Below are 25,897 nucleotides of genomic sequence, written 5' to 3'. Positions count from 1 at the left end.
ACTATGCTGAATTTTTTTAGGTATTTCCTTGTTCATTTCCCTGATGTTAGCACAGCTCCAAGAAAAGTGTCAGGTAATTAACTGTACCTTTTTTGTGTAGGCCATGCCTATTTAGATAACTGTAAATAAACCTTGATGCACTTGTTTCTTTGTGATACAAAGGTGGATTTCTTAAATGTTTGTTCAGAAGCTGTAACATCTTTCCCAATCCCTGAACTCGATTATACCATATTAAAATAACTCAAATTTTAGCACTGTTTGGTAGTGTTGCTTTAATGTTGCATGCAAACCAAGTGCTTAAAGACACTTATAACATACTACTGCAGGTTCATGATCTATATGTGTATATATAATTTATAAATACATATGTATACATATATGTATATTCATATAGACTCCCCGTAGGTACCCATGGAGCCTGCTTCTCCATTGCTTTGCACCTTTTGCAGTCATTTACACCTGCACAGTGACAATCATATAATAAAATGACCTCAGTGTATTACACTGCAACTCAATTTTGTTATCTTGCATTAAATAACTACTGTGACACATATAATACATGGGCCTGTTACCGTTGAAATCAATGGCAAAATTCCTGTTGCCTTTAGCAATAGTAGGATCAAGCCCCATAACTTTGGTCCTTCCCTTAATCATTTTGGGGGGTATTTTAAATGTATATTTGAGTTTAGTAAGATCTTATTTATCCCATAAAATGTGATACAAATTCTAAAATATCCAGAGATAAATGTAACCATCACTTTTTTATACTACCTGTGGGGAAAAACACAAATATTTTAAAGTAAAAACTGCTTTCTAACTGCCACGTCTAAAGCTAAAGTTGCAGCACACTAGGCAAAAAGGCAGCAAACTTGAAGGTAAATCTGTACAATTGTTAGCTCAATAATTAAAGCAGCAATTTGCTGAAGGAATAATTCCTGTGTTAGGAGTACAGATGGCTAACAGGTAACATAGCCTAAAGGCAATAGTAAAGTCTAAAACATTTTTATGAACAATTATAGGTGTCCCAAGCATAAAAGTAAACATGATTTCTGTTGAAATGTAACACACTCTGAAACAGAATGAGAAACTATAGATTTTTATATTTAAAAAATAGGTATCTGATGTAGCTTAATGGATATTTACAACTTGTGCCTCCAGTAGAAAAATTTTAGAATACAAAACCTGTTCCAACTGGAGTTGAATCTGTTGGCAACTTTCATTTTCCCGTTTTAACTATTTGTTGATTTTAGCCAACCCACCAATAAAGAACAGAGAATTTAAATTATCTTTCTGTGTTGCTTGTCTGTCTTGTCTAATTAGAGTGTATGCTCTTCTTGGCAAAGACTGCCTCTTACTATGTGTTTGTACAGAGCATAGCATGATGGATCCTCAGGCCTCTAGGTGATACTGTAATATAAGCAAATATAAGGTGTTACTGTAATATAAATAAATAATGAAAGCTATTAATCCCTCTTAAATCCATAAAGCACTTGAAAGTAATGTATGAAATTTACATAATTCTGATAGCTGGCACAAAAAATTAGGTTACGGGTAAACAAAATCATAGCAATAAATAGGGCTGGAAGAGACCTTGAGAGGTCATCTAGTTCATTTTCTTGTGCTGAGGTAGGGCCAAGTATACCTAGATCATCCCAAGTTTTTATCTAACATATTCTTAGAAACTTCTAGAGATGGAAATTCCAATGCTTGGTAACGTATTCCAGTGCTTAACTATCCTTATAGCTAGAACGTTTTTCCTAAATCTAACCTAAATCTGTTTTGCTGCAGATTAAGCTGATTAATTCTCGGCCTACCTTCAGTGGATATGGAGAACAGCCGTTCACTGTCCACCTTGTAACAGGAGTTGGCATCAGATCCACCCTTTGTCTTCTTTTCTCAAGACTAACATTCCCAGTTTTTTAACCCCTCTTCACAGGTCAAGTTTTCTAAACCTTTTATTATTTTTGTTGCTCTCCTCTGGACGCTCAGTTTGTCCACATCTTTGTATAAAACAAACCTGTGACAGGATATCCAAAAGTTTCTGAAATGAACATTGATAATCCATAGACAAAATTCCTTCAGGATAGTGTTGAGGCACACTTGTGGGGCAGTGGAGCTAGGTTTGTACTCCTGGTATCCTGTTATACCTGTTCTTTGGTTACACTTTGATCTCTGTAGGTAATACTCTAGCACCTTTCTTGAACATGGAATAGAGTTAAACATTTTTAAAAGGCAGTCTAATTTATCTGCATGCAAATTCCGAACATGCTGAAAACTTGTTGGCCATATGTGCCGGATGGTCAAGCAGATCGACGGAGTCCACCTCGATCTTCACGCACCTACTCACCCTCAGTTGATGAGCACAATGGAGATTCTTCCAGCTCCACAATTAATTCTCTTGGCATTTTCCTCCAGGTTTTGATTTTGGTCCCAGAAATTGCTTTCACTAAGAAAACACATTTATTAAGGTGCCATGATCACTCTCCTGTGCAACTGCCCTGGTGCTCTTCTGTATTTCCCTTTATGTTTAGGAATGGCATTCTCTCTTTTTAGTTGTTCTGACTTCACTGTCATTAGGTCTGAGGAATTGGGCTCAGACTCAGAAGAGACTGGCCTTTTCCTGCCCCTGTATATTTGTTTGACAGCTTATAGCTTAGTGGTTTTGAGCCTCATTAGATGCTGCTTTCAGTCACACTTTATTTCCTCTCTAAAGATAAGTTTGAGTCATGTTTTGACTTTCCAATCCCTCGGCTAATGGAGTATTTCTGTACAAATCCCATCAGTTCAGACTAATGGATTTGGGGACACCAGTAACCTACAACACAAAAAATAAGTTATTATTCAGATCTACTGATCAGGTTGTCCTCCTTAAAATTGCAGGTTTTTCCTTGGTGCTGAAATTTGTTTCTTTGTGTTTTGTTGCCTGTGTGTAACTGGAAAGTTAGGGGCAGGAGAGAATATAGAATTCCAGGAATGCTGCAATCCGTTTTTGCATTGGTTGTGTTCACATTGCCTGCCTGACAGGTTGAAGACATAGATTTCCACGTGAGACTTTTCTTTTTGTGTGTGATGCCAAATTGAATAACTTAAAATTAAAATGTTTGTGTAAATTCTAAGCAGTCATTTTTATTTACTATATTTTTCTGTTGTCTCTCTGCAGGTGCTGCCACCAGTCATTAAGAACAGTGGACTGCTTAATATCACCTTTAAATATGACAGTACGTTAATCACCCACAACAGATACAAATCTCAAATTCTCTCAAAATTAAAAAGCCCGACTCTTACTCTTGTATAGCAAATGACTTTCAAAAAAAATAATTCTCACAATTCTTATAAGTTTGTGAACTGCAGGTTTATGTAAATAAAGATAATTGAAAAAAGCGTTTGAGATATTTTTACTAAATAATAATCTTCCCCACATTTCTACTGTCTTTGATGCATTCTGAGCCCATCCACTGTCTCTGTCATTCAAAAGTAAACCTACCTACAGTTTGCAGTAGGCAGCAGCTGCCAAAAAAGAGACAGTCATTTCAGTTATGATGACCAAAATCTGTGCCATGTAAAGCAGGATTCCATTGTGCCAAGTTTTACATTGCTTAATTTTTCTTTGGTCTCTTTAAAAGGAACACATATTTACACTCTAAAATTAGCTAGTGTTGATTTTAAAAGCAAATTGCCTGTAAGGTTTATATGGTTTTAAAAGATTTTCCTTACATAATTAGTAATAACAACGTAGATTATTTACTACTTCTGACCCGTCCGTGCCTAGGGTAGCCACCTGAAAATGCCAAGGTCAGGGCATGCTGTAAAAGGAGAGTAGATTCTCCCAGCACTGGTGGGTGACACTGAAGTCAGACTTCCCAACTAGCCACAAACAGTGCTTCTGATTTCCCACACTGGTTATCAAGAAGCCAAAATAAAAATATACACAGCCCCCTTTACTGCATTCCAGCCCCTGGCTCCCAATCGGCTATTAGGTCCAGTAAAGAGATCAGTTATTTAAAACGCTATGCTCTTTACCAAAAAGGTTTCTCCTGACCCCAAAGGGTCAGCCACAGTACCAGATCAATGTAAGTTTGGATCTTACCCAAAATACCACGCTGCCAGCCAAAACGTTAGTAACTAAAACTAAAGGTTTATTATCAAAAGAAAGAAACAAACTGTAAGAGAACTGTTTAAAGGATTAAAGCAATCAGATGCATACAAATGATTTGAAAGTCCATATATATCAGGTTTCTAGTAGAATTGTGGAGTTTGCAGGCTTGTATAATCCCTTTGGTATACATCCAGTACCTGGATTGGTCTCAGTCCTTTGTTTCACAGCTTCAGTTCAGTTCAGTTGTAGATGAGTTGATCCAGAGGTAGGTTGGAGACTAAAGACAGAGACTGAAAGACAAAATGGATGTCGTGCAGCTGCCTTTTATGTCCTTTGGCCTTAGCCATGCTGCTTGTGGAATTTTACAGGAATAAAATGGAGTCCAGAGTCACATGAGTAAGTCCTGGTGACTCATCAGGTATATCCCTGGCTTCTCCCCCTGGGCCCCTTGTACCTGTGAATTTCTTAATGGGCCATTAAGCAGGCTAGTGCTGCAGCCATCCTGTCTGGGGTGTCGCCCAGACACAGCACAATTTGAAATACAGATATATTAAATATATCCATAACTTCCATTACACATTTAACACATGAACATAAACATCATCATCTTACTTAGCACATTATAGCCTTTCTAACAGTACCTGACACGGCATATCTCATATGAATTATTATGATTTTGACATATTTATGTTAAATAATATAATAAATGCCCCCCCTCCCCATCCAGCCAGTGTGACAATACTGAAAAAGTTTTAAAATCTAGTATTGTTTATACCATATATGCGTTTCATTTACTTCCTTCATTGGCTTGGATAATGCAAGCTGGGCTGCTTCAGTCTGTTTCATTTTCTGATTCACTTATTAGCAAGATATCTAATATTTGGGTGAAAAAATTACAGGGGAATGTTATTCACTAACAGCATAAATTCTTCAAGTTGAAAGACCCTCCCCCCTCTTTAAATTCATGAGAAAAATGTGTTTGTTTTAAGCTTGTTTTTCTGTAATCTAAATTTTAGGGGAAAATGGAGTGGAGTTCTTTTAAGTAGAAAATCAATTTAATTAGTCTTCATGTAAAGTGAATACACTAGAGACAGGTTTTTTTCCCAATGAGTTAATATTAAATATCTGAGTTTTATTTTAGTTTGTTCTCTCACGAGCTATAATCTGATTTGCATATCTTGGCTCAGGATATGCTAACATATACTTTATCTGTTGGGTATACTAGGGCCATGTCTGAATTGGGAATTTACCCTGTTTTGGCAATCAGTGGCCAGCCACCAGTATAGCTGCGCCAGTGGAAACTTCATGTGTAGACTAGGAAAGCCCCGATTTTTGCATCAGTGGAACTAGGATAAACTTCATCAGTGCAAATAACAGCTTTCCTTATTATATTTGGAGTGTACACCATTACAACTACATCACTGACTAGTCGCTGAAGTTGAAGTAAAGTCCCGATGTATTAAAACTTAGTACATTTACTGGAAACACTGAAGGAAATCCTTTTGTTTCATTCTGATATATCTTAATTCATCCTTCGTTACAATTTAATATGAACCCTCTGTTTATATGAAAATTTCTGACTTCTGAATCTTTTATTGTGAATTCCTGTTCTGTGTCTAACCTCACACTAATGTTTAAAGAAAGCCAGCATAATTTCTACCTAAGAGATCCTACGTGGAAGAAGAGGGTAATAATTTCTTACCTGAATAAAGAAAAACAGGAATTAATAGCTATCAGAGCAGTGATCCCCACTTGTAGGTTCACATAGTGAAGCCTGTTTAAATCCCAATAACTGTCATGTTTTTTCCATTAATTCTTGCACCAGGAGCTGGGGTTAACCAATGACAAATGTTAATTTAAAATGCTACTCCAAACTCCCTGCCCAAGGGGGTTATTTAACTTCAACCATACTGTTGAGAGATCCCCTATACCAAAGCTGAAGATTTTACACAATATAGAACTTTATATTGATAATGAAAAGCCAGCAAAAAGAAAAATTTGGCTTGCTAGCTGTAATTTAAAAGGCATTTATTCTGTTGCATAGCCTGTCCATGAGATAAGACACTTCATAGAAGGAGCTAAATAATTTGTTCAAAGTGAGATAACAAATGTTTATCCAGTTTCTTATTTAACTTGGGTTTAAAAGAAGACATGGCTTCTTGTAAAACTGCAAATTCTTCACTGCTCTGTTCTTTTTACGTATTTTAAATCAGAAACTCGCATTCAACGCTGAGATGTTTTGTGCTATATTGCATTTTGGCAAATTGTTATTTGCATATACCATTTTAATAACCAGGATCCAAATTCTTAGGCAAGGCTGTTAATTGGATCCAGACCTTGCAAGAAGCTGTTACTCCAAACTTTCCATTGAAAGAGATATTTCTTTTCTCCTAAGAGGAAGTTCATGCTGTCATTTGGTTGACTTTCAGCAACAAATTCCACTTACGGTAACTGAGGATTAATTACTCAATTTTCATAAAACCTAATAACAAAATATGCTGTTCTGAATTGTGCAAGAGTTACCTAAAAGAGCCAAATACCTTACCCTTCCCTTTAGAAACTGCAGACTCCATTGTAGTGTCCTGATCTCTGAGCCATTTGGTTCACCTGTACTGTGTGTTGTATTATTAACAGCTGATGAAAATATTTGGTGTGTTAAAGAATCAGTCAAGTGTGATTTATTTTGTGGTTTAACTACCAGTGTTACAGAATCTTATTTTGAGAAATTAAGCTATTTTCTGTCTGTCTGTGTCTCTTCCTCTCAGGTGGTAGGAGCAAAGCCCATTAAGCCATCTGTAGGCCTGGTAGCTAGATAACTGAGAAATAGTGGAATTAATATGAATAATTGTTAGCAAAAAAAAATAATGAAAAAAGAAAACTAATCCAGGCTACTTTATGTAAATTCATAAACTAAAATTTGATCTCCTAGAATGGTCTAGTAGTACATTCACCCAAACAGGAATTACAAGGCTCACATTGTTTTAAATGATCCTGGCAGTAAAGCCACCCTGTAGACTTACTGTGCTGTAGATATTTTAATACAATAATTAAGGTATTTGAAGTACCTATTTTTAAGTTTGATTATTTTTCAAAAAATGGTAAGAAATAAACTAAATCTTGCTCACTTTACTCACATTAATAGCTTTATTGTCTTTAATTGCATGAACAAGCCTTTCTAGATTTGGTCCTTTGTCAGTTTGTGAATTATTTGGTCCTGAACAAGACAAGAAGACCAATCTAAATGTTTTATTTAAGTGATTTGTTTCTCCATGTTTTTAGATTGTACTCCTTATTTGAATTCAGTGGGAAAGTATGTAATTGGAGATGTGCAAAATATAACAATCAGCCAGTATGCATGTTACGAACAAGTTGCAGTGACAATACTTTGGACAGCAAATCTACTTGGTATGTATTAGAGAACAAACAATTTAACTCATCATCTTTTTTGTAGCAATCTTTTGATGATCATATCAATTTAAAATAACTTGTCTTTTCCTTTCAAACTAATTAAGGCCTGATCAAAGTAACATAGTTATATTCATAAATTTATATTCCCTTGGAATCTATATTCAGCAAACAAAAAAGCCAGTTTTATTTTTTTTTTAATATTCTCACACTTCAACAAAACATAGCATTAAAAATCATTCTATACTATTTAAACAATTATAGTTTAACAAATATGAAGGCTGTTATACACAATGAAAAATTTGAAATTAAGACAGAAAATGAAATTGACTACTGCTCTTTCATCAGAAACTCAATTTTGAATTTCTTTGCATTTATTAATTTATACTGCCTCATATTGTCACTGCTAGAAAAAGTTATTTCTCACAGTTTAAAACATCTAAAGCTGAAACTGCATATTTATTTAATAGGACTAGACCCTAAATGCAGAGGATTTATGTAATAACGTAAATCAATATTTATATAGCTCATACAGAAAAAAATGAACTCCAGATCCTTTTGGTGTCATTTAGTTCTGTACAGTGAATAAGTATTTTGTATTTTGATTAGTCCATATAATGAATTGCTCCAGTGTTAATATGAATATGTATGGGTTTGTCTACACTTGAAATGCCACAGTGGCACAGCTTCACTGCGCAATGCTTCAGTGTAGACACTACCTGTGCCAATGTGAGGGGTTCTCCTATTGCTTTAGGTAATCCACCTCCCTGAAAGGTGGTAACAGGTAACAGAAGAATTCTTCCGTTGACCTAGTGTTGTCTATACGGATCTGCTTATCTATGCCATTGAGAGGTGTGGATTTTTTATACCCCTGAGTGACATAGTTAAGCTGAATTTGTTTTCTTGTGTAGACCAGGTCTACATAAAAATCTTATGACAGTAGTTACTCCGTGTTTGCGATTCTACAGTTCAAACATTGATATCTCAGCCATTTAACACCCTTTTCTTTAAAAAGAAATGCACTGCTCATTATGGATTAAGATTTTGCAAACTGAGTACAAAGGAGTCAAAACAATTAAACTTCAATTCTTGAACATGTGCAATTTAAAAACAACCAATCTCTTGAAAAGTTGAATATTTGTTTCCCCTTAATTTAAAGTCTTAAAGACAAATTCTGGTGTTTTGAAATCCCAGAATAAAATCATGGTTATGTATAAGATGCAGTCTTAACTCTATGATCATAAGGCCTGATCAGAGTCCCATTGAAGTCAATAGAAAAACTCCTGTTGACTGCACTGGAAGTTGTATTGGGTCCTTAAATAGCACTGCTGTAGTAGGAATCTATATAGACTGCATATGTACCATACTGAATAACTAGTGCTTAAGTCCCTTAAAAATGTTCTAGAAAGAGAAGAAAAATTCCTCAGAGCTTCTCTGCCACATTTGGTCCACTCGTAAATCATGTTTCTATAATTACATTTGCTAAATTTGCTAAATTTGTAATAAAAAGTAGTGATTAAGTTTATTACTAGGTATTGAGAGAAATTGTGGAAATGATACCTAATGCTTGCAGTAGCCCAGTGTTACTGAATTTGGTAATCTGTAGCTCCAGATTGTATAAATCAGATCTCCAGGGGATTCAAAACTTGGTGTTCCCTCTTGTAATGATCAGAGGTTAATCCTTTTGAAAGCATCAATACAGAACTGCAGTTGAAGGGGGACCGGATACTTCTCTTTCATGGTCTGCATGTTAGCACAAACAGTGCTTTTGTTCCACTTAATATTAAGAGCACATTTAGGCAGTCATGGGTCTTTCTCTTCTACAAGATTATAAAACATTTTTTTAAAACTGGAGAAATAGAAGAGGCTTATGGAAACACACACACCTAGATAAACATATAAAGCTAAATGGCATTAATCCATTGGTTTATGTAGTTTTTAGCTTATGTTGACTTCAGGGAGTCTTTGGTAAAATATATTCTTGCATATGTTGAAAACTAATTACATAGGTTGGTGGTGGAGGTAGTGGAGCTTGAAGAACTAGGCAGCAACTTTGACCTCTGATCCACAAAATATTCGAAGCACAGCTCTTTGGCATTGTGACATTTGCGTCATCATGACTCAGTGTAATCATGTTCTGATGCGATACCATGGTGAGAACATTACCAAGCAATGTCAGAACATTTGTGCTGAGAGTCTCTTGTGTGAGAGTCTCTTGAGCAAAATGAGGGTTGTTTCGGTCTCACTTATAAATAACTATAGCTATTCACTATTCTGCAATATTAGAACTAAAATAAATTATAAATACAGTAAGCAGCCACTATAGTCCAGTGGTCTCATAAATGACAGGAACACAATATGGATGCAGTATTTCCCTTCTTTGTGAACAAAGATGTTATAGTTGTTTATGGCTAATAATGGCAAAATTGAACAAATATAGTATATTACCAAAGCTGCTGCTGCTGCTGATTTTTAAAATTTTTATTATGGTAAAACCCAAAAGACCCATCGAGGTGAGGGCCCATTGATCTAAACACTGTACAGATACAGAGTGACGGTCTCTGTCCAGAGGAGCTTAAATTCTAGATAGACAAGACAGAAAAGCGTTGGGAGAAAGGAAGCATTATTATTGACACACAACTGACAGGTACTTAAACACAAAGACTTTATACAGGGGTGATAGAAGTGGTGGTTAGAGATTATTTTTTAACAAAAAGTGTAGTACTTTAAAACTGCATCACACACAATGAAATGTGTTTTGAAATGTGTGTCTGGATTTTAATTAAATGTCTGCAGGGATTGAATTCCTGAAAGGATTTCGAGTAATACTTGAGGAGTTAAAATCAGAAGGAAGACAGTGTCATCAAATGGTTTTAAAAGACCCAAAGCAGCTCAACTCTGGTTTTAAAAGAACTGTAAGTGATATGCTTTTGGGGAAAATTTCATTATTGGTTTGATCCTGCATGTGGTCTTGAAAGAGACATTTATGTTTTATTAAACCTTTTTTTTAAATGTGCTGCTTACTAGCCAGCAATTTGCTTGGTAAAAATATCAACATTTTTAGTTATGCTGTTCATTTATTTAGGGGCAAATCTAGCCCTCTCTCCCTGTCTACCGAGGCTCCCCTGTTGGTGGAACCAGCTACTTCACAGCAATGAGGGGGGTTAATCTGAGGAACTGAGCACCAGGTGTGCACCCCTTTAGCGGTACATACTCCAGCTCTGTGGAGCTCCCTGCATGGCAGTGCACAGGTGGCAAGAGAGAGGCGAGGCCAGAGGATTCTTAAAGCACTTAATTTCTGTTCATGTCCAGGAGAATTGTGGGCTTGTTTTAAAAGAATATACTCTCAAATGACCATGGGAGATGATTTAAAAGTATATCACAATCTCTTTATTTATATTTATGTTTTTAGGGAATGGAATCTCAGCCTTTTCTAAATCTGAAATTTGAAACTGATTATTTTGTAAAGATTGTTCCTTTTCCTTCCATTAAAAATGACAGTAACTACCACCCATTTTTCTTCAGAACTCGACGTAAGTATCATACATGTTATCTTACCCATCCCAACCTCCTCCCTTTTTTTCATTTTTCCCCTTTTCCTTAGGGCTTGTCTACACTTGAAACACTGCAGCGGTGCTGTTTCAGTGAAGTGGGTGGGCTTCTCCCATTAGTGTAGGTACTTCATCTTCCAAAGAGGTGGTAGTTAGGTCAATGGGCAAATTCTCCCATTGACCTAGTGCTGTCTACACCAGGGATTAGGTTGATTTATCTATGTCTTTCAGAGGTGTGGATTTTTCACACACCTGGATGACATAGTTATACTGACCTAATTTCCTATGATAGATCTGGCCTCAGTCAGGAAAACAGAAGAGGCAGAGTTTAAGGGAATACATGGCTGAGAAGACAAAGCACCTGCTGTCATTTTAGGGATTAGGTTTGCATCCAGGCAGAGTCCTAAATGAAGTGAGTTTATACACCACAGATTGATCTGTAGTGGACAATAATCCAAATTACAAAACCACTACAGAGAAACTGGCAAAAGTAATACTCTCTGTGTAGCAGAGGCCTAGGGCTGGCCATCATGGACAGCAGATTACCCCATGTCTGCCTCCTGTGGGGTTTCTTGCATCTTCCCATGAAGCATTTGGTGTTGGCCACTGTTGGAGGCAAAATATTGGACTAGGTAGTCTTGGGTCTGATTTAGCATGGCAATTATGTTCCTATGGAGACTGAACTACTTCTTCCTTCTTAGTGAATAGTGTCAATAGCAGGACAGTGTGGGTAAGGTCACACAGACCTTGGAACCATAGAGTTAGAAGGGACCACAAGGGTCATCTAGTCTAACCCCCTGCCAAGATGCGGGATTAGTTGTGTCTAAATCATCCAAGACAAATGGCTATCTAGCCTCCTTTTGAAAACCTCCAGTGAAGAAGCTTCCATAACCTCGCGAGGCAGTCTGTCCCAAGATCAAGCTTTTAAAATGGATTCCTAAAGGTAGACTCCTAAATCAACAATTATTTATTATTCCAGAATAAAGTACTTTTTTATTTTGGAATAGAATGTCCACATAGGGGAGTTATTCAAGAATAGTTATTCTGGAATAGCTATGATGGTCCATTTTCCCAAAGAGGACAAGACTAAATATGGGCACAGGCACATAACTTTAGGTACACTATTTTTTTTTAATCTTGGCAATCAATCTTTTTTTCCCCCTGCTAAGAGCCTCCACTCTTCAGGATTTTCTTCTTTTCTAAATGTTCTAAAAATAGTTTAGGGTATATAACTTTTCTGAATTGATTTGGTGTTTTCAGTCCATTCTGGTGATGCTGACTAAAATAACATTTAAAATATAGTAAAATAAATGTGTTTTTTATAGGTTAGCTTCTGACAGAAGCTACTCACTCTTCTCACATATTGCTTATTTTAATAAGCAACATTATTTCAAACAAACTAGGCTGTTTTTTGTGTGTAGAGGTGGAGAGTGAATTGAGCAATGACAAGGATGCTGAACTTGCTAAAGATGGCAAAATCTGTTCATTCTGTACTATTTGGGGAGGCACTGGATAATCAAAAATGATGAAATAGCTCCCATTTTTCTGCCTTATTTTTTTCTACTTTTTCTTTATGGAGAGTAGCAGTTGGAGAACTTAATCTTTATCATTAATGTTCCTTTTGTATGTGTGTTTGTAGCATGTGAATTGTTGCTACAGCCAGAAAACCTTGCCTGCAAACCCTGTAAGTAAAATATAATATTTTCCATACATTCATATTACAAAAATTTCATTGTTCTTGAAATAGTAATTTTCCAGTCTATAAATATCTCTCTTCTGACAGTTTGGAAGCCCAGGAATCTGAATATTACCCAGCAAGGCTTTAACATGCAAGTGTCTTTTGATCATGCACCTCACAACTTTGGCTTTAAATATTACTATCTTCACTACAAACTTAAGGATGAAGGACCCTTTAAACAAAAGATCTGCAGACAGGTAAGTTATTGGGTTTCATGACTCCTAAAGACATTACAACCATTAAAAACTAAATCTTTTAAGGATTTGTGATAATCGTTAAAAATTCTAGATGACCTTAACTTTTCACATGTTTAAAATTAAGACTTTTATATTATTTGTATTTTGGTAGTAACCAAAGGCTCAAACCGGGATTGGGGCCACATTGTGCTAGTTGCTGCACAAAATACATGTGAAGATGATGTCTTTGCCCCGAAGAGGCTACACACTAATTAGTAGTTTTAATTGTATTTTTATTTATAATTGTAATTAATATTTTCCTCATTTCATATGCTCCCTCTGCACACAATTTTACCTCCTTAAATCTTGTCCATCGGAAATAACTCCCCGAAGTAGTCCTCTCTTTGGGCATGCAGTTAAACTTCACTTCATATTAGAAAGAGTGATAAGATTGCAGTGGTGGGTGGGAAAATTATAGCTAATGGTCTCTCTGAGCCCTATATGACTCCCATCCAAACCCGAGTGGGGAGGTCTTGTCCTAAGCAATTCACCTGAAATGGGAAAAATTTGGATGTTCAAAAATAATGCAGTCTTCAGTAAATAGCTTCTGATATTGTTAGAAAATAAGTCTGACTGTGGCGGAAGCTTTCAGGGGGAAGGAACGTATGCAGACAAAACTAAAAAATATAGTGAACTGTGCCCTTTAGCATTCTGGTGAGAAACCCCAGTGCTAAAATCAGAGTTATCCAAAAATAAGATCATAAAGGCCAATACTTTACGGGAACTGTGTACCATAGAATTGGTGGCAATGATGTGGGTTTATTTTGCCAAACGCAACTCCCTGCATTTGAGTAATGTTTCATCTTCCTACCAGTACCACTGGTAAGTTGACATTTAATTATTATTTAAATTACTTAAATTGGGTGAGTGTATAACAATGACAAACGTTGACAAAGACTGTCTATTGGTACAGTACTTGCTCAGAAGAGTTTACAGTGCAAATCTTTGGGCCAAATTCAGTCATTCTGCTGTTTGTGTAGTTATTTACATCAGAGTGACGGGGATGTAAAATGTGCCCAAATATTGCACTGGTGTGAATGACTACATAAGGTGCAGGGCAGTAGGGAATCAGACCCTTTAGCATTTAGAGATCACTTACCAAGGCAGTTGCAGTCTGCTGCGTTGCTTTCATTTCCTAGAGTTAAATGCTCTGCGACAGGTGGCAGGTTGTTCAGTGATGAGCCCCTGGTACCTGATCCCTCAAGTAGTCCACCAGAACCTGAGGTTAAGGAGCTTCATGGTATAGTGTAAAACTTACTTACTATCTCAAACTTTCATAGGCCTTTTTGTTTTAACTATCAGAGTAGAGATCTGGTAGAAGGGGATTCCAGTCCTGGGACATTTTGGGTAGAGAGGTTTGTGTTTTGTTATCAATATTTAATTGCATTTTGTATGATGGAAGTTGCCCTGTGCACATGGAAGCAATGTAAATTTCCAAATCAGTAACATTACCTGTAAATCCATTTTCTGTTAGCTTTTTAAAGCATGTGCATTACTTGTAAAATAGTCTTCTTCTTTTCCTATGCAGGAACAAAATACGGATATCACAAGTTGTATTCTTCTGAATATAGCTCCAGGGGATTATATTATTGAGGTAATATTTATGAAGAGTTCATTTTAATGCAGCTAAAGAAGTAAGATAGTAAATACATGAATTGCAAATAAAATACTGTGGGTCACATTCTGCTGTAATTTAGAGCCTGTATACCCTCACTGAAGTTAGTGGGGCAAATTAACATTTTTAGGTCAGCTCGTGCTTGGGCCTTGCATCGCTGTACACTGGTGGAAAGAGAGCAAAAAGCCTCCCTGCCTTGCATCGCTCTCCCTCATGCAGAGGCCAGGCATAAATGCAGTCCCTCTGCTTTTCCAAGAACTGCTTCCTGCTGCATCCTCTGCTGTGCGCCAAACCAAAATCCTACTCAGAAATCTGGAGCTTGGACCCTCTTAATTATATTGTAATTGTTGCTTGTTTCTTTAGATTTAAATAATAATAATAAAAACTCCTAAACAAAGTCTCTAGGTGGCTTGACATATTACCCCAGCAGCATTAAAAAAGCAAACATTCAGACAAGGAAAAAAGCGCAACTCAGCCAACCCAGCTCAGGCATGCAGGCAGCTTAAAAAAAAACAACTCCTCCCCATCCCCACCATGCCATCATTCCACTAACAAACCCTCAATCCTCTGCTAAATCCTGCCAAACAGATGGCTTTTGCAGCATGCCTGGGAAGTCACCAAATTCTGGCTACACTGGACCAAGGGAGGAAGCGGGTTCCAGAGTCCTCGGCCTCACTTAGGGAATATCCTGCCAGTTTCCCACTGTCTTTTATAACAAGAGGGATCCTGCTCAAGCTTCTCTGCAGACCACAACATGGCAGTATTTCATGGGATCAGAGGTGTCTGGCTTCTCAGGCAGGCATGTCTTAGGCCGTTTAGGACTTCAGAGATCATAACCAACATCTTAAACTCCATCCAGAGCTAGTAGGCAGCCAGTGCAGATTCTGGAGTAGCTGGTGTCATATGATCCCAGCAAGATCCCATATTCAGTAAGCAAGAAGCTGTGTTCTGCACCAACTCGGTCTCCAAATGTCTTTAAGGTGTAGCCTCATATAGAGCACATTTTAATATTCTAATCTTGAGGTAACAAAGGCATGGATAAGAGTAGAAACGTCTGCATCCAAAAGACAAGGTTGCAACCTCCTGGCCGATGCAGATGGCAAAAAGCTGACTGAGTTACTGCTGTAATATGATTATCCAACAGCATAAAATAATGGCGTTGAGGGCTTTGGTCCCATTGAATAAAAGTGGATCAATCTATTCGATGATTTTATTTGAGTTGGGGGAAAAAGGCAAAAAATGTCCATGAACATTTTCATTGAAAATGTTTTGTATTTTTTTGCTGATAGTGAAAAAATTTGACCATCTCCACTTTTTATTAATAGAGAGGATGCAGAGCCTATTCATGTGACATTTACCTCCTGCATGCCACTCCCATTCCTCCTCTCTCCCTCTGACCTCCTTTTTCTTTGTCTTGGATACTCATTAGGTTGGATTGTTTCCCTTTTTTAATAGGCAGGTTTTGTTTGAGCATGGTATTTCAGTTTTACCACAATATGATTCATATTCTACTCATCGCTGATCCTCTTATGAAATAACTAATTCTAGGTACTTCTCATCTGTCATTTGTAATAGTAACTTCCCTCAGTTCTAGTGGTCAAGGCAATTGCAGTGTTTTTCACATTACAAAAATGATTTTTCTATATCTTTCAGTATTTAAAATGAGAATTTTCTTTTTTTAAAGCTGGTTGATGACACTAACACAACAAGGAAAACAATGCACTATGTACTAAAACCAGGTAAGAATTTTCTTTTTAAAGTCATCATATACTCATCTGTAGTGATAATTTGTGCTGAAGATCATTGGCCAGAATAATAACGACAATCAGGACTAATGGGGTGTGGCCACACTTTTAAATGCAGTCTCATTAGGATCTTTTTGACAAAAAATAATATTGCTTTTATACATCTGTGATTTTTACCTCCACTTTGTGCTTGTAAAGAATTGCAAAGGCAAATTGTGCAAGATAAAAATAAAGCATAAATATGATTTTGATTGTTAGTGGTTTTACATCAAAATATTGTAGAACTGGGAATCCTTACTGGAAACTAATTTTTGGCTATTTTCACTAACATGAAAAATCAGTTTAAAAATTGCCATGACTATATCTTAGTCACAGTAGTGGCCTGCAAGCATAGTGTGGAAATAATGTAGTGCAAATATATGAGCAGCCTAAATGGTAGGACTAACGTAATCAGGCACTAAATAAAGTTCTACAGTAGTTACCTTTCATTCAATTATCACAAAGATCCCATGCTGGGATGAAGACCTTGGGTGAGAACTTGCTGAACTTTCGAACATCAGGGTAGACTCCTGTGCAGAAAACTGAGCTTTCTGTAGGGCCAATTTGAAACTGCGGACCAACTTCCCCCAGGCATCAAGGACCATCATGAATCTCACCAACTTGGTTGCAAGTGCAAGGTGCATTTCTTCAACCTGCCTTCTCTAACACGAACACATAGCAGCATGTACATTTAAAAAAACAACAGAACCTATCCAAAACAAAACTGCAGTACACGCATAATTCTTCCTTTAAGGAGAGAATGAGGTAGAAGAAACCACATTAGTAGATGTTAGTCACCTCACTCACTGCACTCTTGGAAGGACCTGAATAGATTAGAATATAGAGACCATGAGCGTAGCTGTATCTTTTGTATATTTAAGAATTATTTGATGAGAGTGTGCTGTAGTGGTAGTCAGTACCAAATATGAAGATGAGATTAGATAATGATACCATAACTTACTTGCACAGTCCTAATTCTGCTTTATTTTTCAAAGTACATTCCCCGTGGGCTGGACCAATAAGGGCCATTGCCATTACTGTTCCTTTGGTTGTCATCTCAGCGTTTGCAACACTTTTCACAGTGATGTGCCGCAAAAAACAACAAGGTAAGGTGTTTATTTAATATTGTGTTTCATTTGAAGGAGAGCTTGCTTATCAGAGAAAACCTGAAGGGAAAATAGGTTTATTCAAAACACAAATTTCTTTATCCTAAGAGTTTTCCTTTTCCCTTCTTTCCCCAACCCTTTGCATCTGCTGGAACTTGCAGCAAAATCCTAATCCTGTGTTTGGTGTTAATTTGTTACCCTGGAAAATGTTATGTCACATGTCCTGCATTATGACTTCACTGCAAAAATCCAGCCGAAGGATGAGATGGGTTGAGTGAGGAGAAAACTTACATGGTTTGTTTTTTATTTGTTTTGAATATCTATTAGTAAAAGTAGTAGAGGGGAGATGGTAAGACTATGCAGAGAGTAAAGAGATTCAGAAGATGATGTCTTTTAGAATATTTCCTCTTTCAATACAGTATTGTTTAACTGATGATTGATTCATAGTGGAAGGAAAGTAACACCCTGAAGGGTGCATATGAGCAGATGGAATTCCCAGCCTGCTATGGAGCAGAATCTGCACCCACTAGATTTAGTCCAAACTTAGTCCCCCTTCCTGCTTGGCTTTATTCAGAATTCAGATAACAACAACAACAAACTCCTTAAATCTCAGGCTAATCCTCCTTAGGTTTGGCTATTTCTAAGGTTCCCTGCAGACACTTCCTAACTTAAGCTCCAGCTACCTCTACTCACTTCTACCTCCCTTATATCTAGGGTGCAGCTTGCAAGCCCTACTTGCCACACTGATTTATTAGGAATTAGTCAACTCGAGGATTTGAGGGAGTAATTGGTTTTGCCCTATATGGAAGAAGAAGTTTCAGCCCCCAAGCCTCACAGATCTGTGATCTCTCCCTGGATCTTGGGGATGACGGATACTGCAGAAGGCAGAGATTATCTGGGCTGAGTTATTTTCCCTTCTGGGCCTCTATGGCATGTTAGCATGCTCCTGCAAAAACTCAGATGAACACCAAAGAATATAGGCAAGCCACAGAGAGATAATGCACATATTTCTGAAGGGTACCAGGCCCCATGGAGTTTCATTCTCTTCCCCTGCCAGTGTCACTGTTTTAAAAGGAGCCCATTGCATTGCTAAGCAGGAAATTCTCACAGTAAAGCATGTTTGAGGTTTCTGCTTTCTGGACAAGATGAGGCTCCTGTAGCAGTACTGTGCTAATTTCCTAGGGTGGGTGGAGGTGAAACTGTCTAATTTCTTCTATTCACAGAGCCAACCTTTCTAGACAGGTCTCTGAGAGCACAGACAGTGACTATACATCTTGTTATCCAGGCAGAACATGTTTCACCTCAGAGGCTGATAAAATAAAAGAGAAAGAAGGGATGTAGCTTTCATTATCGAGGGAAGGAAGGGAAAGGAATGTCTTTGGATGAAGAGCCTTTTACTAAATGCTTGAATAATGAGTCTGTCAAGGTTAAAGAAAATTTTTGATCCTGTATAGTGTGAAGATTTTTGTTTTTTTTCCCTCCCAATTTAGAAAATATATATTCCCATTTAGATGAAGAAAGCTCAGAATCTTCTACGTATGCTGCAGCACTTCATGTAGAAAGGCTCCGTCCCCGGCCAAAAGTGTTCATCTGCTATTCCAGTAAAGATTGCCAGAAGCACATTAATGTCATCCAGTGCTTCGCTTATTTCCTTCAGGACTTCTGTGGCTGTGAGGTAAGATGACCACTTCCCCTTTTACTGTTTGGAATTGCCTTATTCCAAACATTATCCACAAAACTCATGATAGCCTATCCCTTGAAAATATTTCACCTAGACAGAGGTATTCTAATCCCTTTTTGCTAAGCAAAGTAACTTCCATTAGTGTTAGTAGGAGCTACCTACATTAATTTTACTTATGTGAATTTTCTCCGCTTAGAGAAAATAGCAAACCACGTAGTGCATGAGACATGGTATTGTAGATAATTTGTGTCAGTCCTAATGCTCTCATTGAGCTATCCTTAGTTCTTTATATATTAACTGACAGAAACATATGCACTTGTTATGCTTGTCTAGTTATCAGAGTTTATGTCTTCTGTAGAATGAAACTACAAAGGGGGTCTATAATCTGTCTAATTTAGTTTAGTATTTCCAAGGCTCCTCTTATGCCTTTTATTGAAGCAGTGATCTCATGCATGCACATTTGAATCAATCAGAAATCTTCAGAAGAATGAATTTGTGCAACACACAGGTTATACACAAAAAAACCTTGCTTACCCCCTGGAATTCTTTAACATCTTCAATGACTTTTTCAGTACATTTTTCATTCTTTTGATGCTCTATGAAAACATCAAACAGCATTTTTAATGACATAAAAACATGGCCCATGACCCTGTAACTAACAGTTAACTTTTAAAAAGTCAAAATAAGTATTAGTTTACAGAAACCATTTATGATTTCTTTTGTTAAACTTTAATCCAATCAAAGTCTAATTAGTATTATGTATGAACTGAAATATTGATATTCAGTCATATTACAAGTGTGTCCCCTAGTGGCAAAATACATTATTTAAAACGATTATTTGTTTTGATTATTGTTTTTCTATTATTTTATTTTTATATTTGTAATTTACTCATACTGGAAACAGCCAGGATCGGGTATCTTATATTTAGCTTGTTTGAATTCCATTTTTTTAGTTGTGACTATAACATAGCACCACCACAGCTTTGTGGAACTGAGTTAAAGCCAGGTTGCTGTTTGCTTTTTGTATAACACCTCTCGGGTCATTAAATATTTGGTAGACAAAGCATAAATAAATGACAACAAGCACCTAGATAAAAATAGAACATGTAGCAATGATGCGTAATATAAAAAATAAAGTTCAAAAGATGACAATGAAAGTATCTGTACCTTTGGCCTATGGAATTGGATTATTGTCTTATAAAACAAAGGGGCAATGACATTCATTGCTGTTTTAAAATACTAACCTAATTAAACTAAAATTAAAAAGCCTTGTTCATAAGTACATATCCCTGATATCCCATATCTCTGATGTGGGAGGGACTATAGAGTAGATGTAGGGTTGTGCTCCCCAGGAGGATGGATGAGAAACTGAATTTTAGTAGGTTTAGTTTTTTGCCTGTCTTGAACAATTGTCATCTTCTTTTGCTGTCCTGTTCAGGAGACGTGATGTTGTGTTCTCCATTTTGGTGAGCATGGGCACTTCAGGCCACTCAGAATGTTCAGAAAGTTGACAGTACCCACATTAAAATGGCTGCTTTCATAAAATGATCAGAGTGCTTTTATCATAGACTAGAAAGTCTGCTGCTGTCTTTCACTCTGACTGGATGAAAGGACCCACTTTCATTAAGACTAAGGCCCTACTTAATTTGCTATGTTGTGGAAATTGCAGATCCTGCAATATTAGGCTTCCAAGACAATTTTGTCAGCCTCCCAGGGCTAACTACAGGAGCTCTGGCCACTAGCTGCTGACGGCCAGGGCTCCCGCTGTCAGCCCTGTGCATTAAGAACTAATATAGTTGCAGTAAAATGTCTGATTATCAAAAAAATTAGGCATAACATAATATTTGAGTGTTTATATTGTTCCAGCAAATTTTTCTTCAACAAATAGGTCTTCTCTGGATTTTCCAAATTACTGCAATTAATGAAGATCCTTTATTACTTTTCCATGATTTTCTGTCTTGTCTACAATTCAGCCACAATTATTTGACAGTCATCCTTGCAATTCAAGTATGGCTTTAATTATGACTAATTATATTTGTTTTTAGACAAGCACATTCTTACCACCATAGTATAATCACATGAGGAGATAACAGAATTTAGAATGCAGGTATACTGTTCCCTAAACAATAGTTAGGCAGCAAAACCACAACATAACTAACATTTTCAAGAGAAAAGGCTTGAAGATTATCCTTCTTGCCCACAGGGTTTGCAGATTTCCTTAACCCAATGAAAATACGTAGTTCAGATGCCAAATGCTGCATATTTGTGCAACCTTACTCACTTTGATGAGCACTTACTTAACAAGTAGTTTCAGTTATGATTATTCATGTCAGTAAATGCTCTTAAAATGTATTACTTATTTATCTTTGAAAACAGTTTACATTCACAGAATGGAGGGGCCTTAGTCTTCCTCATCTTTAATTTACATCTGTTTAATAAATAAACACAGGTTCATTGAGCATTTATAATGCATCTAGCCTTCATTCAGTTACTAATTCCAGCAATCTATGTCAACCAAGATGCTCTTTTCTTTTCCAGGTTGCAGTGGATTTATGGGAAGATTTAAAAGATTGTAAAGAAGAGCAGAAAGAGTGGCTTATTCAAAAAATCAATGAGTCCCAATTTATCATCATTGTGTGTTCCAAGGGAATGAAATATTTTGTGGAAAAAAAGAATTGGAAGCACAAGGGAGCAACCAGAGATGCTGAGAAAGGAGAACTCTTTCTGCTTGCCATATCTATCATCGCAGAGAAGTTGCGTCAGGCAAAGCAGAATTCAGATGACCTCTGCAAGTTCATTGCAGTGTACTTTGACTACTCCTGTGAGGGTGACATTCCTGGCATTGTGGATCTAAGTACAAAGTACAAGCTCATGGATAATCTCCCTCAACTTTACTCTCACTTACACTCCAGAGATCTCAGCCCTCAGGATTCAGAGTTGTATCCCGTGAATATTAGCAAAAGAAACTACTTCAGGAGCAAATCTGGCCGGTCCCTTTATGTTGCCATTTGTAATATGCACCAGTTCATTGATCAGGAGCCTGATTGGTTTGCGAAACAACTCATTCCTTTTCCTCCACCTCCTTTACATTACCGAGAGCCTGTGATGGAAAAATTTGACTCAGGCTTGGTTTTAAATGACTTAGTGAGTAAACAGGTGACTGATGGGGATTTCTACTTGAAAACAGATGTAAATATTATCCCTGCTGTAAATTCAGACTCTCACTGTATAATTCAGCACTTTAACCTGGAAGAAGATGTAGAGACTCAGGACATTCAAGATGGTAGCTCTGTTCTTCAGCCATTGTTGCATGTTGTAAAAGCTGTCAATCTTCAAGATATGCCCCGGGATTCTGGAATCTATGATTCTTCTGTGCCTTCATCTGAGTTATCTCTACCTTTAATGGAAGGACTTTTGACAGACCAAACTGAAACCTCTTCCATTACAGAGAGTGTCTCTTCCTCTTCAGGATTAGGTAAAATGCAGCAGTTTTTCTAAACTGTATTAACACAAAATATTTACGTGTTGCTGTCATTCCTTTAGCAACATAAAACTACACATGAGTACATAAGATACCATGATAATAAGGTACTATATAAGAAACTAGAAAGATAGCTAGTTAAAATATAGAGCTAGTCAAAAAAGGCAAACTTTTTAATTTTTTTAATTGGTGGTAAAAACAATTTCTTCAAAGTTTTAAATTTTTGACCATCCTCTAAGCTTATTGAAAAATAGAAAAAATCTAATGAAACTTTTTTCTTAATTTTGCAATTTGCGTTCTCTAATGGAATATAAAATGTTGTCTTCCCCTAGCTGATCCAGAGTCATTACTGTACTGAAGTTAACTAAAAGCTCAGACACAAACAAGATATCAGGCCTTTTATAACATAACTACCTGCTGCTCTTGTCTTATTGACCATGATGCGCCATAAGAACTGGGCCGAAATAGTATTCAGCAATTGTATTTATTGCAATTAAACTGTGATATTCTGAGTTTCAGCTTTTCCCTAAGCAAACTGAACAGGCAAACATTCTACTTAAAGGGTCATAAGCATTCAGCTTTCTTGAATGATTCACTGTTCGTTCAGTGTATGCTGAGTCTTTTAAGTCTTGTCTTTTAAGAAACTGAATTTACCTTGGTGGGTATTGAAGTTGACTCTTAGTCATAAGTACTGTTTGCTACAAGGATTGTGTCTTGGTGGTGGATATAGAAATGTCAGTGGATACAGAAGGTTGAGTAGCAGGCCCGCTGGAGAAAACATCTAAAATCTGAAATGCCAAACATGGGGAAAATACAGATTTATCAATTTTATTGAGCAAGCCTTGAACACCACCTTCCCCAGTCATTCATTCAAAATTCACACATGTAATTAATTCTCTTTAACTCTCTTATCACCAGTAATCCATCCCTTCCCCAAAGGCCTGGGAAAACACGAAGCCTGCATGCTGCAAGAATTCAGGCTGTCAGATCATGCTGGCATGCCAGTTTCAAGTTAAGAGGCCCACTATGAAAATACTTGGCCAACAATCCCCCTCCTGTTTGAACTAGGGGGACTGTCAGCTGAAGCATCTCAGCTGCCCATGAATCACTGCAGGAGAGAGGCAATCTTTCCAGTATTTAGTTCTGAAGTCACATAGTTAACACATTTTAACTAATGCTACTGTCAATAGGACAAATTGTATTTTAGCATGGGTTAGCCGGTAGAGGTGAACCCTAGGAGAGAAGTTCCAAAGCTTTGTTGCAAACAATGGGCATATTCACACAATCAAATGATCCCAAATAACCCTTGCAACTTTTTAAATTACTTCTCCCAACCCGCAAGCATTACCTTGGCTTTGTGTGGCTTGAATCTCAGCCACTTCACCTCTTCTAAACCACAATCTCCAGTAGGCACCAGGTAAATTGGAAGAGATAAAAATCTAGAATTGAGCATTATATGCCTACTAAATACACTGCAACCTGTACTTTCTTTTAACTGCCTCACATAAACACGATATTTATACATAAATATCCTTAACAGCAGAGTGAGCAAACATCATGTAGTTAGTATGGAATTTAGGAGCAATTGTAAGAACCTCTACAAGGTACCATTTTGAATCAATAAATACCTAGATTCAGAGAGTCTAAGTCCATGATCATCTAGTCTGACCTTCTGTATAACACAGGCAATAGAGTTTCTTCAAAATAATACCTGGAGCATATCTTTTAGAAAAACATCCAATCTTGATTTTAAAATCTTCAGTGATGGACAATGCACTATGAGCTTTGGTGAATTGTTCCAATGGTTAATTACTCTCACAGTTAAAAATGTACACATTATTTCCAAATTCTAGCCATTGGATTGTGTTATAACCTTTCTCTGCTAGATTGAAGAGTCCATTATTAAATATTTGTTCACCTTGCAGGTATTTATAGACTGTAATCAATTCACCCCTTAATGTTCTGTTTGTTAAGCTAAATAGATTGAGCTTCTTAAATCTATCATCATAAGGCATGTTATCTAATCCTTTAATCGTTCTCATGGATCTTCTCCGAACCCCCTCTAATATATCAACATCCTTCTTGAATTGTGGGCACCAGAACTGGACACAGTATTCCAGCAGCAGTCACACCAGTAATAAATACAGGGATAAAATAACCTCTCTACTCCTAATTGAAATTCCCCTGTTTATGCATCCCAGAATCTCATTAGCTCTTTTGGCCACAGCATCGCACTGGGAGCTCATGTTCAGCTGATATCCACCACAACCCCCAAATCTTTTTAGAGACACTGCTTTCCAGAATAGAGTCCCCCATCCTGTAAGTATGGCCTACATTCTTTGTTCCTTGATGTATACATTTATATTTATCTGTATTAAGATGCATATTGTTTGTTTACGCCCAATTTACCAAGAGATCCAAATCGCTCGGTATCAGAGATCAGGTCTCTTCTTTATTTACCACGCCACCAATTTTTGTGTTGTCTGCAAACTTTATCACTGAAGATTTTATGTTTTCTTCCAAGTCATTGATAAAAATGTTAAATAGAGTAGGGCCAAGAACCCATATCTGAAAACAGAAACAGACTGGAAGCAGACCTGCTTGATGACAATTCCTCGTTAACAGCTCGTTAACATTTTGAAACCTGTCAGTTAGCCATTTTTTAATCCATTTAATGTGTGCCATATTAATTTTATATTGTTCTAATTTTTTAATAAAAAATGTTGTGCAGTACCAAGTCAAATGCCTTACAGAAGTCTTTATGTCAACACTATTACTTTTATCAGTCAAACGTGTAACGTCATCCAAAAAAGATATCAAGTTAGTTTGACAGGATGTATTTTCCATAAACCGATGTTAATTTGCAATAATTACATTACGCTCTTTAGTTCTTTATTAATCAAATCCCGTATCAGCCACCACATTATCAGGATCAATGTCAAGCCTGTAATTATCCAGGTAATCCTATTTGCCCTTTTTAAAAATGGGCACAACATTAGCTTTCTTCAAGTCTTTTAGAACATCGCCAGTGCTCTAAGACTAATTGAAAATGAACATTAATGATCCAGTGAGATCTTCTTCCATCGCTTTTAAAACTCTTGGATGCAAGTTATTTGGACCTGCTGATTTTAAAATGTCTAACTTTGGTAGCTTCTATTTAACATCCTCCAGAATATTATCATCATATGAGGAGACTAAATAATC

General features: G+C 36.9%; 1 protein-coding gene across 2 annotated transcripts in view; it reads left to right on the top strand.

The window, feature by feature from the left end:
- IL17RD (interleukin 17 receptor D) overlaps positions 1-25,897 on the top strand; it is a 95,502-nt gene that overhangs the window by 42,234 nt on the left and 27,371 nt on the right. Inside the window, exons 2-12 of one of the 2 annotated variants that reach the window (XM_067544198.1) lie at positions 3,161-3,218; positions 7,376-7,501; positions 10,298-10,416; positions 10,914-11,034; positions 12,692-12,736; positions 12,836-12,987; positions 14,555-14,620; positions 16,326-16,380; positions 17,421-17,531; positions 19,022-19,206; positions 21,751-22,687. In XM_067544198.1, coding sequence (XP_067400299.1) covers positions 3,161-3,218; positions 7,376-7,501; positions 10,298-10,416; positions 10,914-11,034; positions 12,692-12,736; positions 12,836-12,987; positions 14,555-14,620; positions 16,326-16,380; positions 17,421-17,531; positions 19,022-19,206; positions 21,751-22,687 — 1,975 coding nt within the window. Of the gene's footprint in view, positions 1-3,160; positions 3,219-7,375; positions 7,502-10,297; positions 10,417-10,913; positions 11,035-12,691; positions 12,737-12,835; positions 12,988-14,554; positions 14,621-16,325; positions 16,381-17,420; positions 17,532-19,021; positions 19,207-21,750; positions 22,688-25,897 lie in introns of those variants that run through there. The other variant, XR_010918951.1, reaches the window with a different exon arrangement.

Source organism: Emydura macquarii, unplaced genomic scaffold, assembly GCF_026122565.2.
Source record: "Emydura macquarii macquarii isolate MOO-44397 ecotype Brisbane River unplaced genomic scaffold, CSIRO-AGI_Emac_v2 contig_968, whole genome shotgun sequence".
NCBI lineage: Eukaryota > Metazoa > Chordata > Testudines > Chelidae > Emydura > Emydura macquarii.
The sequence above is the reverse complement of the archived record's forward strand: the minus strand, read 5'-3'. Positions and strand labels throughout refer to the sequence as shown.